This window comes from Balaenoptera musculus, chromosome 16, assembly GCF_009873245.2.
Source record: "Balaenoptera musculus isolate JJ_BM4_2016_0621 chromosome 16, mBalMus1.pri.v3, whole genome shotgun sequence".
NCBI classification, from domain to species: Eukaryota; Metazoa; Chordata; class Mammalia; order Artiodactyla; family Balaenopteridae; genus Balaenoptera; species Balaenoptera musculus.
In genome coordinates this window covers 17335410-17350887 of record NC_045800.1, presented here as the reverse complement: position 1 = coordinate 17350887, position 15478 = coordinate 17335410, and the positions used below count along the sequence as shown (strand labels likewise).

The following is a 15478-nucleotide window of genomic DNA, read 5'->3' as shown; positions in this document are numbered from 1 at the left end:
TCTTTATGTTTCTCACGAAGTCTTGTTCACCTGCCATGGTAACATTCCTTCCCCAAGATCCAACGCCAGCCAAAATCACATTTGGAAATTGTTTGTTTCCCAAGGAACTTTGGAGGGTTTGCTTTTTTTAAAAAAAAAAGAATAGGTTCACCTGTTTTTTGGTTCCTCCTTAGGCATTATGGGTGGGGTCTGTGTATTACGTGTCTGTTCTCTCCTACCCCACTTGTCTCTGAAATGAGTGTGAAAACCATCAAGTGACTTTTTTTTTTTTTTGTAATTCATTTAAAAAACAGATCTAATTCACATACTGTAAAACTTACTCATTTAAAGTATACAATTCCGTGGGGTTTTAGTATATTCATAAGGCTGTGCAAGCATCATCACCATTTCCAGGACATTCTCGTCACCCCAAAAAGAAACTCTGTACCCACTAGTGGTCACCCCCTAATCCTCCATCCCTCTACTGCCCGCCAATCACTGATTTACTCTCTGTCCCTATGGGTTTGCCTATTTTGGATATTTCATATGGAAGGAATCATACCATATGTGACCTTTTTTTGTCTGCCTTCTTTAAGTTAGCATATTTTCAAGGGTCATCCACATTGGAGCATGAGTCAGTATTCATTCGTTCTTATTGCCAAGTAATATTCCATTGCATGGCTACACCACATTTTGTTTATCCATCCGTCAGCTGAGACTTGGTGTGCCCTTATCTCAGCGTGCTCCATATTCTGAGCTCCCCCCTTGATGCCCACACTTGGACCCTGAGCCGCTCCACGGATTCCAGCCTCTTCTCCGGGTCTTGAGGTGCGTGCATCCACCTCAGCATGCTGGTAGGAGAGCAGGTGGTAACATTGGTAAACATTCCAATTAACTGGACTGTACTGGGCCTTTTTATAAGAAGCACTAAGAAAAAATGTGGTGACCGCAAGTTTGACTTGAAAATGAGAAGATTGTAAATGTTTCTCTGCCTAAAGTTGGGTTGTGTCAGCCACCGTCTGGGGGGCCGTGGGGAACGAGCTGGGGCTGCCTTGCCTGGAGGCTGAGGACCAGGCGACCTGCTTGAGCAAGACGGTGGGGGGGGTGACCAGGGCTCCTCCTCTCCTTTCTTCTAGTGGCTTCATGTCCCCTAGACATGGCTCAGAGACTTGGGTGCTTACAGCAGGGCTGACATTTCTTGGAATCCACAGCCTTTCTGTGGGGAACTCAATCTTGAAGCTGCCTGAAGAGTGCGAGATGGCGAGTGGCGGGGGGGGGCTTTTGGTCAGGACAGGGGGACACCCTGTCTCTGAGGCTGGTTTCCTGCTGGCTGTCTGTGTAGGGGTGGTGGCTAAGTCACTTAATTTCCTGTGCATCTTCTCTGCCCTCTCCTGGGGGACACCCATTGCCCATTGCACTCAATTCTGGCCTGAAAATACCAAAACTCTACATTCTGGTTCAGAATCCCTAGTAACTGCATGGCTAAGTCACTTAATTTCTGTCTGCCTCACTTTCTCCTCTTTTAAAATGGGTTTGGAGATTATCTGCATTGACCACTTAAAAAAGGATGTGACAGTCAATTTAGAGGTTTGAAAGAGCCTTTGAGAAAGGAAGGTGGAATCTGCATATCCTCAAGGTGCTCTGTGTTGATGCTGCCCCAGCACTGATCACTTATGCTAATGCCTGACCATCAGAGTCGCCTGGCAAGTTGGGAAAAAGAAAATACAGACCCCTGGGCCCCCTCCCAGATAGTTTGATTAAGCAGGTGTACAGTGGGTCAGGAGAAAAGTCTCCCTCTAAACAAACCAGTGTGGTTTGGGAGCCTGGGACCATGTCACGGTCAGGAACTAAATCTTTTTTCATGATGTTTCTCTTACCTTTCTTGTGTTAGTCCTTGTACCACTCATTAGCTTACTGTCTTATTGGCTGGGTCTTAGATGACTTTTCTAGGCCTCAGAATACGTAGTCCACACTGGACACAGAGCATATGCTTTGTAAATGCTGCAGGAATTCATGTGTTAGAGCAGAGGGGGTTTTTGAGGTCATGTTCCCAATTTCCTACTGTAGACTTAGGCCCAGAGTGGGGAAGAGGTTGCCCAGTGAAGAAGTGAAATCGAAGTGATTACCCAGCTAGCAGCAGAGCTGGGCCTGGAAAGTAGGTTTCCAGACTCTTTTCTCCCAGTGTGCTACTCCCAGGAGCACACAGTCATAATTTTCAGATTGATTTTTTCTGGAGAGTGGAAGGGAGGCCTTGCCCCAGTCTAAGGGGGCCCATCCGGGTTTGAGAGGAAGGGCCCAGTGACAAACTTTACAGCTTGTGCTTTCATGAGCTGCTATCCCATAACCTTCCTGCAAAACCACTGACCTGGCGAATGCAAAAATATCTCAGGGACCTGGGTGTTGAATAGTTGGCGAGGTAAAGAAAACAGTGAGTCCCAAGTTTTGGTTATTGGATTTTGTTTGTTTCTTTGTTTGTTATTTGCTTGTTTTGCTTTGTTTCTCCCTTACTACCTTCCTGTTCTCAGGAGCTCTGGTAGAAATAATTTTCTGGTGGCCTTGGAGGAAAATAGTTGAATGTTTGCCCAGTGACCTGTGGGGGGGAGAAGGGAGATGGTAGATGATGGAAAAGGATCCCTTTGGGGACACTGTGAGGCGTTCCCTGAGCCGTGCCCTTTGAGACACTGATCCCTGCTTAGAGTTCAGATGAGGATGTCTCACAGTTAGTTGATAAGAAACCCAAGGAAGGTGGAGGGGAGTTGTAAATTACGTCAGGATGAGGTCGAAACACGCTGGTGACCTGGAGCCCTGTGCACTGCGAGGCTGCCAGCTGACCCAGGGACCTCAGGCAGGCTGGGACTGCTGTGCTGGCCCTAGTGCCCTCCTTGTCAAATGTTGGTTGTACCTTCCTGACTGTTTACTTCGTAGGCTTGTTGTGGATGTGGTTATGAACTGTAAATACTCTCTGAATGTGAAGTGATGCTAATTAGGACCCTTTAGTCTTTAGTTGTTATGATCAAGAGCAAAAAGATTAACTGTAAGGATTTCATTTAAAAATCTTATAAACCTAGAGATGATCAGACTAAGTGAAGTGAGTCAGACAGAGAAAGACAAATAGCACATGATATCACTTATGTGTGGACTCTAAAAAAATGATATGAATGAATTTATTTACAAAACAGAAATAGACTCACAGACATAGAAAACAAACTTATGGTTATCAAAGGGGAAAGGAGGGCGAGGGATAAATTAGGAGTTTGGGATTAACAGATATGCATTACTATGTATAAAACAAATAAACAACAAGGACCTACTATATGGCACAGGGAACTATATTCAATATCTTGTAATAACCTATAATGGAAAAGAATCTGAAAAAGAATATATATATATATACACACACACATATAACAGAATCACTTTGCCATACACCAGAAACTAACACAACATTGTAAATCAACTATACTTCAATTAAAAAAAAAATCTTATAACAACCAACCCATAGAGAGAGAGGATAAAAAAGCTATTAAATTGTTGTTTTGCACAGATGCCTTGCTTGCCCCTTCCCTCCCCGCCCCTTTGCCCTTTTCCCCGTATTCTTTTTATGTTGAGAAATGGGGTAGTGACTTTAAGGGGAACGTTTCAAAGTTCCTATTATGTTGGTTTCATTCAGGGAGGGAGGGAGGGAGGGAGGGAGGGAGGGAGGGAGAGAGAGAGAGAGAGAGAGAAGAGAGAATCAATCTTAACATCTTACTGAACTTTTTCTGTAGCTTTTTCCTTCTCCAAGTTCAGCCTTCTGAGGTCTTTGGTTTTCTTTTCCTAAGTAACTAGAGTATATACTCACTTATGCTAAATCCCAAGCAGCAGAAACCACATGTTCCTGAATTTTCTTTTTCTGTGCAGTCATGCTTCATAGGCAAATAATGCCTCTTTAAACAGAACCTCTATCTTAGGTTCTCAGTGGATTTTCAAAAGAAGAAATTACTGGACTATGTTTTAACCTAGGACAAAGCAGCCTAATCTCCTATACCCTCTGCATCTGCAGGAAAATTGATCAAAGCGGTTTTATAATTGTGGCCCCTGATGATCCTGCAGGATTCTGGAGCCTTCTGAAATGGTTTCACAGAGTTTCTGCTATTTGGTATATGTGATCGCTGCTAACTTTTGGAAACCGGTTGATACCTATATGTTTTAGAGTATTAAATTAATCACAGCTTCTTATATTTCAACCATGCTGGGTAAATTGGAGGTCCCTGATCTCCAGGGCAAATTATTTATTGATAGAAGATGGGCTGGATTTTCCATCTTCCAGTTCTGAGAAATGAAAAAGGTTTAGAAAGTGACAGCCAAGGATGTTCTTTAACAGACCTACGTGTGTAGATGTGTATTAGGGTTGAGCCTCATAATATGAGGTCCTGAAGAAGTGTGTGTGTGCCGTCAGTGTTAATATTTGGCTTCCTGTTGTCTCACTAAGTTTTCCTATTTTCCAAGATCTTAGGATGAGGGGCTTCTGGTAGCCTTTTCTTTTGTAAAGTTCAGTGATGTGAACTTAAGCATGGTTTTACCCCTTCCAGAGTACAGTTTTGTAGTAGAGTTGGCCCGGTCCATGATGAGCCTGCCGGGGGGAAGGTGGGAGCAAGTTACACTGCAAGGGAGGAAGGATGAATGAATTTGGACGTGATAGGCCGTGGCTGGCAGTACTCTCAGTGTGGGGTGTTTAGGCAGAGTATTTACTTTCCATTTTATAAGAAACACAACTTGTACAGCTTTCTGGCACTAGTGAGTTAGGAAGCCCTTGCGGTCCAAATCTACCATGAGGATGGTTTCCAATTAATTTGAATTCTTGTAAAATGGATTTTCCTAGGAAAAAGCACCCCTACTGAGAAATAGCTTGGACTGAAGAGGATGTTTTGTTGTAGGCGTTTTTGTATTTAGGTAAAGAATGCATATCAGGCTGGGAAGGGGAGCAAGGCCTTCAAAGTTTAAAAATCAGCTCTTTTCTGGGTGATAGGCTTTCTATGGGGCTGTTTTCCAGAAGAGACTGGTTTCATCTCCATTGAACAGTCTGTTCAGGCCCCACGGTGCCCCTTTTCCCACCCTGAACCCTGCATTTTGCCCAAGCCGGGGGCTAATGCCATCTGTTGATGGCAAACAGGGTTGGCACAATGTGGGCTTAATTCCAGCGATGTGATGTGTGAAGGAGTTCTGCAAGAGAGGAGCTTCTGAACCTAGAAAGTTGATCCCAAAGCATCTGGGGCACGTCACCCCTGACCTGCGGAATTTCTGCCTGATGCTCTTCTTTTTTTAAAAATAAATTTATTGATTTTATTTATTTTTATTTTTGGGTGCGTTGGGTTTTCGCTGCTGCGCGTGGGCTTCCTCGAGTTGCGGCGAGCGGGGGCTACTCTTCGTTGCGGTGCGTGGACTTCTCATTGCGGTGGCTTCTCTTGTTGCGGAGCATGGGCTCCAGGCACGTGGGCTTCAGTAGTTGTGGCTCGTGGGCTCTAGAGCGCAGGCTCAGTAGTTGTGGCGCACGGGCTTAGTTGCTCTGTGGCATGTGGGATCTTCCCAGACCAGGGATTGAACCCGTGTCCCCTGCATTGGCAGGCAGATTTTTAACCATTGCACCACCAGGGAAGCCCCCTGCCTGATGCTCTTCTGTGGTGACTCCCTGACATGTGATGCATTGCTAGTGTCTCCCGGGAAGTGGACACGAGAACTTTTGGACACGCGAACCTTTTCCAGTCAGAATTGCTCAGGGATTTTCAAACTTCCATTTTGGAAGAAGGGATGGCTATTTCCGTTGAGATTGTGGTCTAGTGGTTGGACCTTGTGACTGGGAGTCACGGCCAGAGAGCTCAGATTCTTTTCCAAGCTTTTGCCCTCAAACTTGAGTCTGCCAATGACAATTCCATCCAAAAGGTTGCTTTTGGGCCAGTGAACATGCTTTTCTATGTGATGGTGTGTGGCTGTCCGAATTTAAGACCCAGTGAAGGAATGAGTTCTGTCTGACATGATTCAGGTATCTACACATTCAGTCCCTAAGCCAGGGATGGCAAATTGTGGCCCACGGGTCAAAGCTGTCCCGCCTGCCGCCAGTTTTTGTACAGCCTGTGAGCTGAGAACGGTTTTCATTATTTTTAAATGGTTAAAAAAATCAAGAGGGGAATACATATTTCCTGACCCAGGAAAATCATAGGACGTTCACATATCAGCATCTGTAAATAACATTTTTGGAACACAGCCATGACATAATGCATACGTATATTGCCTGTGGTGGCTTTTGTGGTAGAACAGCAGAGTTGAGTAGTTGGGACAGAGATTGTGTGGGCTACAAAGCTTCAGATTATTTACTATCATGCTCTTTACAGAAAAAGTTTGCCAACCCTGCTCTGAACAATTAAGGGGGTGGTCTCCATGTGCCCGGCCGTCTGTGGAAGGGGGTGAATGAAAGCAGGTACCGGGAAGCTGCCTTGGTGTCATATCAAGGATGTGGGGTTTCCCGGCAACTTCATTAGCATCATCGTTGTTGTTCTTTGAGTTGTCCTGTGTGTTTAGATAATACATTTGTACGAAGACCTCCCAGCAGCCCCTCCTCGCCAGCCTTGTCACGGAAATGGGACTCATGGAGATGGGGATGCCTTTGGGAGAGCAGGTCCTGTCAGGCCCCCTTGAGAACCTGCCAATCACCAGGAACATAGATCTTGGAGGGGGCTTCTGACTTGGAAGACCCTCCCCATTTGCCTTTCCTTTTCCTTTTTTATTGGGGAAGGTGGCGTAGGAGAAATTAGAGCTACATACCTTCTTCTTTTTTGCTGACAATTCAACAGGCCTTTAAACCACCTTGATTCCTTTCAGGCCATTGGTGGTGTATATATTGAAGACTTTGCGCACAGGTCCAAAGCTTAACTTAAGCTTCCTGAGATATGTCATAAAATATGACTGTGGCGGGGGGAACCCTAGTGGTCCTTGAGCAGAACATTATTATGAGACAAAGGATGAAATGCTTAAGCCAAGATGACCCTATTTACTTATTTATTTATTTTTACAAATGAAAGTTGCGTAGGCTCCATTTCAACAGTTCTCAGTGCAGGAATTCCCACAGCCCCATTTGATTGCCGTTTGTTGAAAAGTTTAATGTTTTTGTAGGCAATTCATAATTTCTACGTTGAGCAGCCTAAAAGGAAGGGAGCCTGGAGCCCGGTGTTGCTTTTATAGTGGGATGGTGGGAACTTTTCTTTTCCCTTCCCCAAAAGGATATAAAACTGAAATTGAACTGTTGGGAAAATGTGGCGTGGCGATCCAGCCCTTTCATAAATCCGAGATGCCCCCTCCTTCAGGTCTTCCTTTAGGACCCAACAGAAGAGAATTTCCTGCTGCTAAATGTCTCCAGGAAGGAAAAGATTTTCCTCTGGGCTATAATAGTACCTAATTTCCTTTTTCTTCCCTTTATTTATTTATTTTCCCTATTAATAAGGACCAATTGTAGAAGATGAAGGAACCTGGGAAACCCATCACTTTTGCAGGAGGTTAATAACTTCCTTTAAAAAATCCTGGCCTAATACTTCTTTCCCCAAAAGGAACCTCGTCAGCTTGAGTGCCAGTCAAGGCCCAAGGGACGGGCACAGATTTGCGGGGACCCAGCGGTTCTGTGGGATCGAGTTGCAGTGGGACAGAGAGGTTTGAGGCTGTCACTGCGGAGTCGCTGCGAGTCGGCGGGGCGGGGGCCGTCTTCCCCGCCATCTGGATTTGGTTAGCTCTCTCTGGGCAGCAGGGCCGAGTCTCATTTCCTCCAACCAGTAATGTTATATAGGCAGTGATCCTGGGCTGCCCTAACATAATTGAAAATTATGTGTATTGTAGGCTCGGCGCGCTGAAATGTAGGCTCATAAAAATACGTGGTGCAGGTAGCCTGCGGAGATTGGCTATGGCACACAATGAAGCTTTTATGTAAAGTAAGAATTATAAGTCTCCGTGTGAATGTTGCATCATGGGTATGATCATTTTTGGGTGGGGTCCTCAGGGCAGGCCTGTCACCTTCAACAAAGCCTAAATCTCCTCATTCTGGGGAGCTGGTATTTGGGGACAATCAAATCAGTTTTGCAGATGGCCAAAGACGAAAACTTGTCCATGAATCGAACCCTCACCACTGAGGGCAGAGGGGGGTGTAGGTGTGTGGCGACTCAGCTTGGCATGTTTCTTCACAGGTTTTCACGTGATGAAGAGGTGAGTGTCGGCGGGAAGCCCATTTTGGTTGGCCTCGAGGAAATGACCCTGTTGAGTGGTTTTGACCAATGAGGCCCATATATTTACGTGGTGAGGGAGAATGGGAAGAAGTAAGGGTGAGACAGGGCAGACTAGACTCCCGTAGCCCGCTGGCTCGGGTTATGGGGCTGAGGGAGACCATGGAAACGTTTACTTCAGTGGCTCTTAATTTGGGATGATGTTGCTTCCGGACAAATATTCGGAAATGGTTTGATTAAAAGGGTCACCGGGGGGCACCTGCTGACATTTCCTGTCTGGGCTCCCAGAATCCTACGAGTCCCTTGGTGCCCCTCACCCATCCCCTTCACAGCTAGGACAACTCCTTCAGTTTAGAGATGAGAAACTGGAAGGTCTTGTGGTGAGTTACCAGAACTCGTAACCAGGTTTCCTCACCACAGGAGGCTTCTAGGTAAAAGTTCTGAAGTGGCAGAAGTTGCTCCAACCCCGTCTAGATCTAGGTTGTTACCGTGCGGTTTGGCAGGTAGCTCGTGGGTCAGGTCTTCCAGCTTTAGGTATCACCAAGTTTGGTTTTAATTTGCCGGAACAGTCGTGTCTTGGAGGAACCCATGGGAAAAAAAGCTTGTGGATGGTTTTAGCTCTTCATTTCATTTGGGGGTGGAGCAAACCCTTCTTTCTTTCTGGACTGCCCTTTGCCGTCCTTTTTCTTTCTGTCTGAATCCTTCTGACTTGACAAGACCTACTCTGTGCAGCCTTCCTCAGTCTCTTCTCTCAGAAATGCCACCTTCTCTCCAGGCCTTCCCTGGGCACGTTCCCTGAGTCTCTGTCAGAGCTTTACCACATTCTGTCTTGACTTACCTGTGGTGAGTTGGCCCCCTCACGTGTGCCTAGGTTCTCTGAAGGAACACATCTTTGTCTTTCCATGGTGCTTCACAAGAAGGCTGTGCATGAGGCAAGCTTTAATCCGTGTTCCTCAAGTAACTTTTCTGTAGAATTAGTAATAAAACTAGCCGCTGGAAAGATCAAGATGGCGCCTTCATCAATTGGCCTTTGGAGGTACAAAGGCTAGTGTTGATGTCCTTGTTAAAATCTTAGCATCGTGTCTAAGTTTTGTTTGGTTGTGAAATGAAACTGGTGTAATGTCACCAACAAAAGTCAAGATCTGGGAGTTGCTTATACATGTGCTAAATATCTCTGTGACCGGACAGGCCGCCTTCCCTCAGTTTCCACGATCTGCATGATGAGCAGCTGGGTCAATTGATTGTTCTCTGAAAGCTGAGGTATCACTTTGGACAGAAGTAGCTCTCTTGCTCTTGTGCCACGTGTTCATTTTCTACCTCGGAGAAGGACTCATTTGGCATATACCTTTATTTTTCTGTCTGTGGTAAACCTGTGTGTTAAGAATTTCTTTGGCCTTTTGAGATGAGTGTAGAAATTGCATCGTGCCCTGTCTGTGCATCTCTTAACAAAGAAATATTTTTCTTTTATAAGCTTTGGGGTTGGATGAGGAATTCCATCCTCACCTTACTCAGGTAGCTTCTAGTAAAGGACAGCTGCACGTATATACTCAGCTTTCTTGAAAGTGAAGGATGATGGCATTTTAGAAATGAAGGTTGTTGAAAGAGCAGATTCGGAATTGATGGTCTCCCAGGGCACCTCTGGCCTGCGGCTCCATTTGCTTTCTGATGTGTCCTGTCTCTTCTCCTCTCTCCTCCCTCCCCACTGCTCTTCTCCAAATGAGTAGTATTAATGGCATCATTTTATCTGAGGCCACCCTGTAGTTTGAATGTAAAGACAAAACTAATTGCTAATAATATTGATGTTCTATGCTTGTACCTGTTGAACGTGAACTCTGAGGAAGAATCTGTCGGGGTTGCATGATTTTTCTCTTGTCATTGATGTTGCTGTCATTTGCATGCTTTCAAGTTTTTTCGGTGTCGTTATCTGCACGCTTCTAAGTTTTGCAGTTTCTGATCCATGTGTCATGGTAGCTGTTTTGCATTTCTTTTCTAAATTCATTTTCCATGTTCTTTTTGTTTGCTCCCTCCAGTATCTTCAGATGAAATGGCCACTGCTTGATGTCCAGGCGGGGACCCTCCAGAGCAGACAAGCCCTCAAGGATGCCCGTTCTCCGTCGCCGGCCCACATTGTTGTAAGTGACCTTACAGAGGCATTTGCTTCCTTTATTGCGGGGAGGTAAAATGCTCTTTTGTTGATAACAGGCCTTGTTTATCAGTTTTTCTTTCTTTAAAAATAGTTTTTTGGGGCATATTCTTGGATATGGTTTATATCTAGAAGGTACTTGTTTTCTGCTATTGGACCTTAATGATTGGTATCTACCTGGAAATGTTCCCACCACCCTTTTCTCCTAGTATTGGGTTAGAATCTAGCTGTGTGGATTCCAGTTAATAGGGCACAATCACCATGGTGTGGGGAAGACTGGAAATGGTATTAAAGCAATTTAAAAACTATAATACCCCAAATCTTTCCTGAAAAAGTCATTTAGGGGAGGTGAGTTGCAGAGCAGAGAATTAGGCAACTCCAAAGGGAAAGCCTGGATTTGAGACTTTCCAGTCTTACCCCCTGCACCGCCCCCCACCGGCCCAAGCAAAACACTCACCAATTTATCCTAATTATTGAAAAGGAACAATCTAGACTGACATCAGAAAATTTTCATCTGGGCTAATTGATTGTAAATGTAGGGTACAAATGAACTTGGAAAGGCTTAAATTTAATCTGTACATCCATGGCTTTGAAAGCATGTGGGTTTAATACAGAAAACATTTGTTTGTACTACTAAGAGACAACAACATAAAGTGTGTGTCTACATATATTTTTAATGCACTTTCTTAGGATTTTGTAGGCTCTGAAAGTGGAATTTATAAATTAACCTCTTGAGAAGATAGCTCCACCTTATTAGAATATTCTCTTCTATATATTTATATCATGAGTTGGACTTCATACTTTTGAAATAATTAATGGAAGACATTTTTATAATGAATCCGTGACAGAATTATGCAAAGCACAAAACAATTCATGTGTTTTTCATTTAAGTATCACAAAATGTTATCCATTAATATATTTTGCCTCTATGTTACTTTTAATTTCTAAAAACGGCAAAATAATTTTCTTAAGTAGAAAAATCTTAAGACACATTGTGTCAAGTTTCAGGCTAACTGCCTCCTTATTTTGTAGCTTGCTATAATTGAGTATATATTATTTAATGAATTTTGCCTCTGTTATATGAATATTAAATATATATGTGTGTGTATATATCACAAAATAATTTATTTCCATAAAACCACTTCTTTGAGTCATCATTTGTGAAGAGGTCTTACGAATTCTTATATTATAAATGAGGCACGTAGAAAGAAGGTTGACATTTTCCGGAAGCTTCTTCCTTCCTTCAACCCCACAATAAAACAGATGCTCATAATCACACATGCTCTTACAATGCTGAGATTTCAGGGCTGGAAAGTAACCTTAGATCAGCTAGGCCCTACCTGCTCTCAGAAAAGGAAACAGGTCCAGAGATGCCTTAAGTGAATTGCCCAATGTCACACGCTGAGTTAGCGGCCAGAAAACGGGAACTGGGCCCAGTTCTCTGCTCTCTTTTACTGTTCCCTCCTAAGGGAGTTGAAAGTAACTTTCCGTGGCTGGTTCTGTTTTGCTTACTCTAAATTGGCTCATTATTAGGGACAGTGTCATAGGCATAAAGAAGTTGTTGACTTGGGGTTCTCATGCAGGTTTCTCCTAGAAAAATGAATGCCATGTAAAAAAATATTTTAACAATACACAAAGATTGGTTTCCAAGTCCTTGAGGGGACAATAAGGAAGCCGATCTGTTTCACTTTTCCTGCCTCCCTGAATTTCCCAATGGGGGGTCTAGGTTTGAAATTTATTTTTCTGCTTTTGGAAATGCTGGGCAGGACTCACCCACATGGGTTTTTTGTTTGTTTGTTTTTCGTTTTTCTTTTTTTTTTTTTGGAGGCACAGGGAAGGGACATTATCTTTAAAATCTCTTGGAGGCTTTTTCTCTCTTGAGTCTGGGGAGAAGATGCAATTCTTAGAAGTGGTTCCGAGCGGCCGCAGCCCCTCTTGGGTGTGGCCTGGAGGTGAACCACCTCTAGGCTGGCAAGCGTTACCCCTCCCCCACTCCCCCCCGAAGGAATGGGGTTTGTCCATTTGGAGGGAGGTAGATGACTGCCCTCCCTCCCTCATCCCCCCCCCGCCCCCCCCCGCCCCTCAGATCCCATAAGGGCAGTTGCCGCAACTTAGGCCTTAAGCACTTTGTTTTCTCGTGTATAAGTTACCAATCAGGGAGCTGGTGAAACATTTTTCCAGAGCTGATGTGGATTTTGGCAGGGGGTGTAGTGAAGGAACTTGGGTTCCCTTTTCCTCTGCTGTTGACGGGGAGGCATGCTGAGCATAGCAACCACCGTGGAGCCTACACCAGCGTTCTGACGGAGACCCTTGTCCAAAGGAGCCACAGCGGGCAGCTGTAATCCCATCTTCTGTGCATTCTGCTCTGCTCCTGGGGACCTGGGGCGTGGCACTGCACAGAGGTTATGGGGTGGTGGTGGAGGGTGGACTCTGGGAGCTGGAGAGGGAAGCCATGAACTTGGACAAAAAGGAAACTAAATTCGTGAAATACTTAATGCTTGTCGCAACTGAATGGTGTCTCTGGTTATATGAGTCAGCCCTGTAATTGTACATTTCTGCAGTCTTCACCTGACACCAGGACTGAGGAGGGGGTGTGGAGGTGGGAAGGGAGTTGGAAGAGGGAGAATGGGAACATAGCGGGGGAAGAAAGTCTGGAGGTTGCTGACCTCGGGGTCACATATAGTTTTGGGGGATGGAGGAGTTGTATACCTTGGGAGTATAAATTTATGATACCTTTTCACTGGACGTAGGGCAATGTGTCGACCCAGACCAGCTTGGCAGGTACGGTGTATCTGTATTTGTACAGGGGGCATTCTGGATTGTGGCTGGTGTACCATTCGGGTCTCTGTATAGCTCAACATTGGCCAAAAGACTCTGGTTCTCCTTCACATTCTCTGATGAATGGCTAACTTTTCTCGAGACACTGGGCTCTTCCTCACTTTTTTGTTTTTTATTCTCTTGAATAAAATGTTGTCACATCACAGTGTTTCATCAGACCTGTTTCAAAATAATTGCCTGAGGATTGCTTCCTAGTTTCTCCGAAATTTGGATTTATTGTAATTTCTGGGCCAGGCTGTTTCATAATTATTTCTAATGTTTTATTTTGAAACTAGAGAAGTGTCCAGTGTTTGTTACTAACCATTATAGAGACTATAGCTATCACAGGTTGCTAAGAAAATAACTTTCCCTGGTACCCATGGGGGTAGAATTTTCAGATGGAAATTTAAAGCATCTTGTTGGCATATTTTAATCTGACTGGATTTTTTTTTCTCATGTGGTATGTGGGTTACCACATTGTAAAAAAATGAATGTGTAGATTAAATGTTCTTAACAAGTGGAGTTCAATCGATCAAATAATATTTATATTAAGAAGCAAGCCCTACAAAGTTTAGTTCCTGTAACTGATACAGCATCTTGTTTATTATAATCCAGTGGTTCCTAATCTGTGGTCAAAAGAGAGTAGAAATTATTCCCCAAGGATGATGATTTAAAAATTTTTTTGTTTTGGCTAGCCAAAAAATAGGAATTTATACCACAGATTTGTCTCTCTCTCCCTCTTCTTGGATTTCCCTTTCCCCCCGATTCCCCCAGAAATTCATGGACTTCCTAAAGTCACAAGTGCCAGTATCCTCTCTTCTCGTCAGCCTCCTGAGTTTGTATTCTAATTCATAGAACTCGCTCATGTTTCTTTCTCTGGTTTTTTAAATTTATATTTTAAATTCTTTGCCTCTTTTTTTTTCCCCTCTTCCAAAGTGAGTGCCAAGCAGCTGGGCTGTGCTAAGTGGTGGTGTCTGAGTCTTGGCTAACCCACCTCCAGGGCCCCTGTGAGGAGCCCCTCCCCGGACACCACCCCCGGTGTCTTTGCTATGCAAAGACTTTCATTCAACTTCCTTTGTCCCCAGCAAAAAAAGATTCTGTACCAAAAATGGTGGTATTTTGGTATAGTATGTATCTTATAAAATGGCAAAAGGCTTCAAAAGTTCCTACCGTTGTGTCTTGGGGGTTTCCTCTTGAAGTTGGTGTGGAGTTTTACCTTGAGGTGGATTTCTAGCGGTTCTGGGTCTTGTGTGTTTTGTTGTGTAATGAGCAGGCAGGTGTGTGCTGAGAAAGCTGTCTGAATCCCGAGGAGCAAAGCCCGCCAGACTGGAGTGTGTAACTCTCTTCTTTGGTTGTTGTTATTGCTTAAATGCTGAAAGAGAGCGGGAAAGCTCTTACGAAATGTACGATGGTAGGACTTCAGACAGGGTGTCTGCTGTTTGAGTTGAGCGTTTTCAAGCTCAGAGGGCATGCTGAATCTTTCACTGTTGTTTCTGAGAGTTTGGGGGCGGGGTGCAGGGGAGCTGACTTGCAGGTAATAACAAAAAATTACCTTGAGAGCATCCTCTTGGTTATTAAATACAAGCGGATGTTTCGGTGTGTTATTTGACTTGGGTTGTATTCTGTCCTGTTCTGCCAGATGCTTGGTGGCAGTTAGTATGTGATAGGAGGCTCTGTCCTGGACGCTGAGGTCCGGCAAAACCATCACAGCCCCTACCAGTGTGGGAGGCTCTCTCTGTGCCAGGTGCCGTGAGGGGTACTGGGTCCGTGAGGGTGTATGATCAAGGAGATGGGATGTTCACTGAGAAGCTGCTAAGGTTTACGGGCCGGGACTGTCCCCTGAGGAAATGGCATTTAAAATGAGATTTGAAGGATCATTTGGAGTTGGCCAGGTGAAGGGATGGGAGGTGGGAGTACATTCCAGGCAGAAGGAAAAACATGTATGAAGGTCCTGAAGAGAAGAGAGCTTAGCTATGACGGCTGCTGGTCATGGAGGCACAGGGACAGTGGCCTGGGTAGCGTATGGTGAGGACTTGGCATCTGATCCTGACCACTGTGGGAAACCATCGGGGGGGTTTGGCTTGTGCTAAGCTGCTGGTAGTGGGGAAGGTGAAGTGGACACATTTGGAGGGACCATCAGTAGAACTTGCTGATGGATTCGATGTTGTCAGTGAGGGAGAAATAATTTTTTAATTTCTATTTTGTTTATTCCAGCTCTATTGAGATATCACTGACATATGACATTGTGTACATTGAAGGTGTACAGCATGTTGATTTGATACACGTATATTTTATAAAA

General features: G+C 44.5%; 1 protein-coding gene across 1 annotated transcript in view; it reads left to right on the top strand.

The window, feature by feature from the left end:
* Positions 1-15478, top strand: part of TCF7L2 (transcription factor 7 like 2) — a 189456-nt gene that overhangs the window by 65518 nt on the left and 108460 nt on the right. The window contains 1 exon segment of the mRNA XM_036828248.1: positions 10250-10351. Coding sequence (XP_036684143.1) covers positions 10250-10351 — 102 coding nt within the window.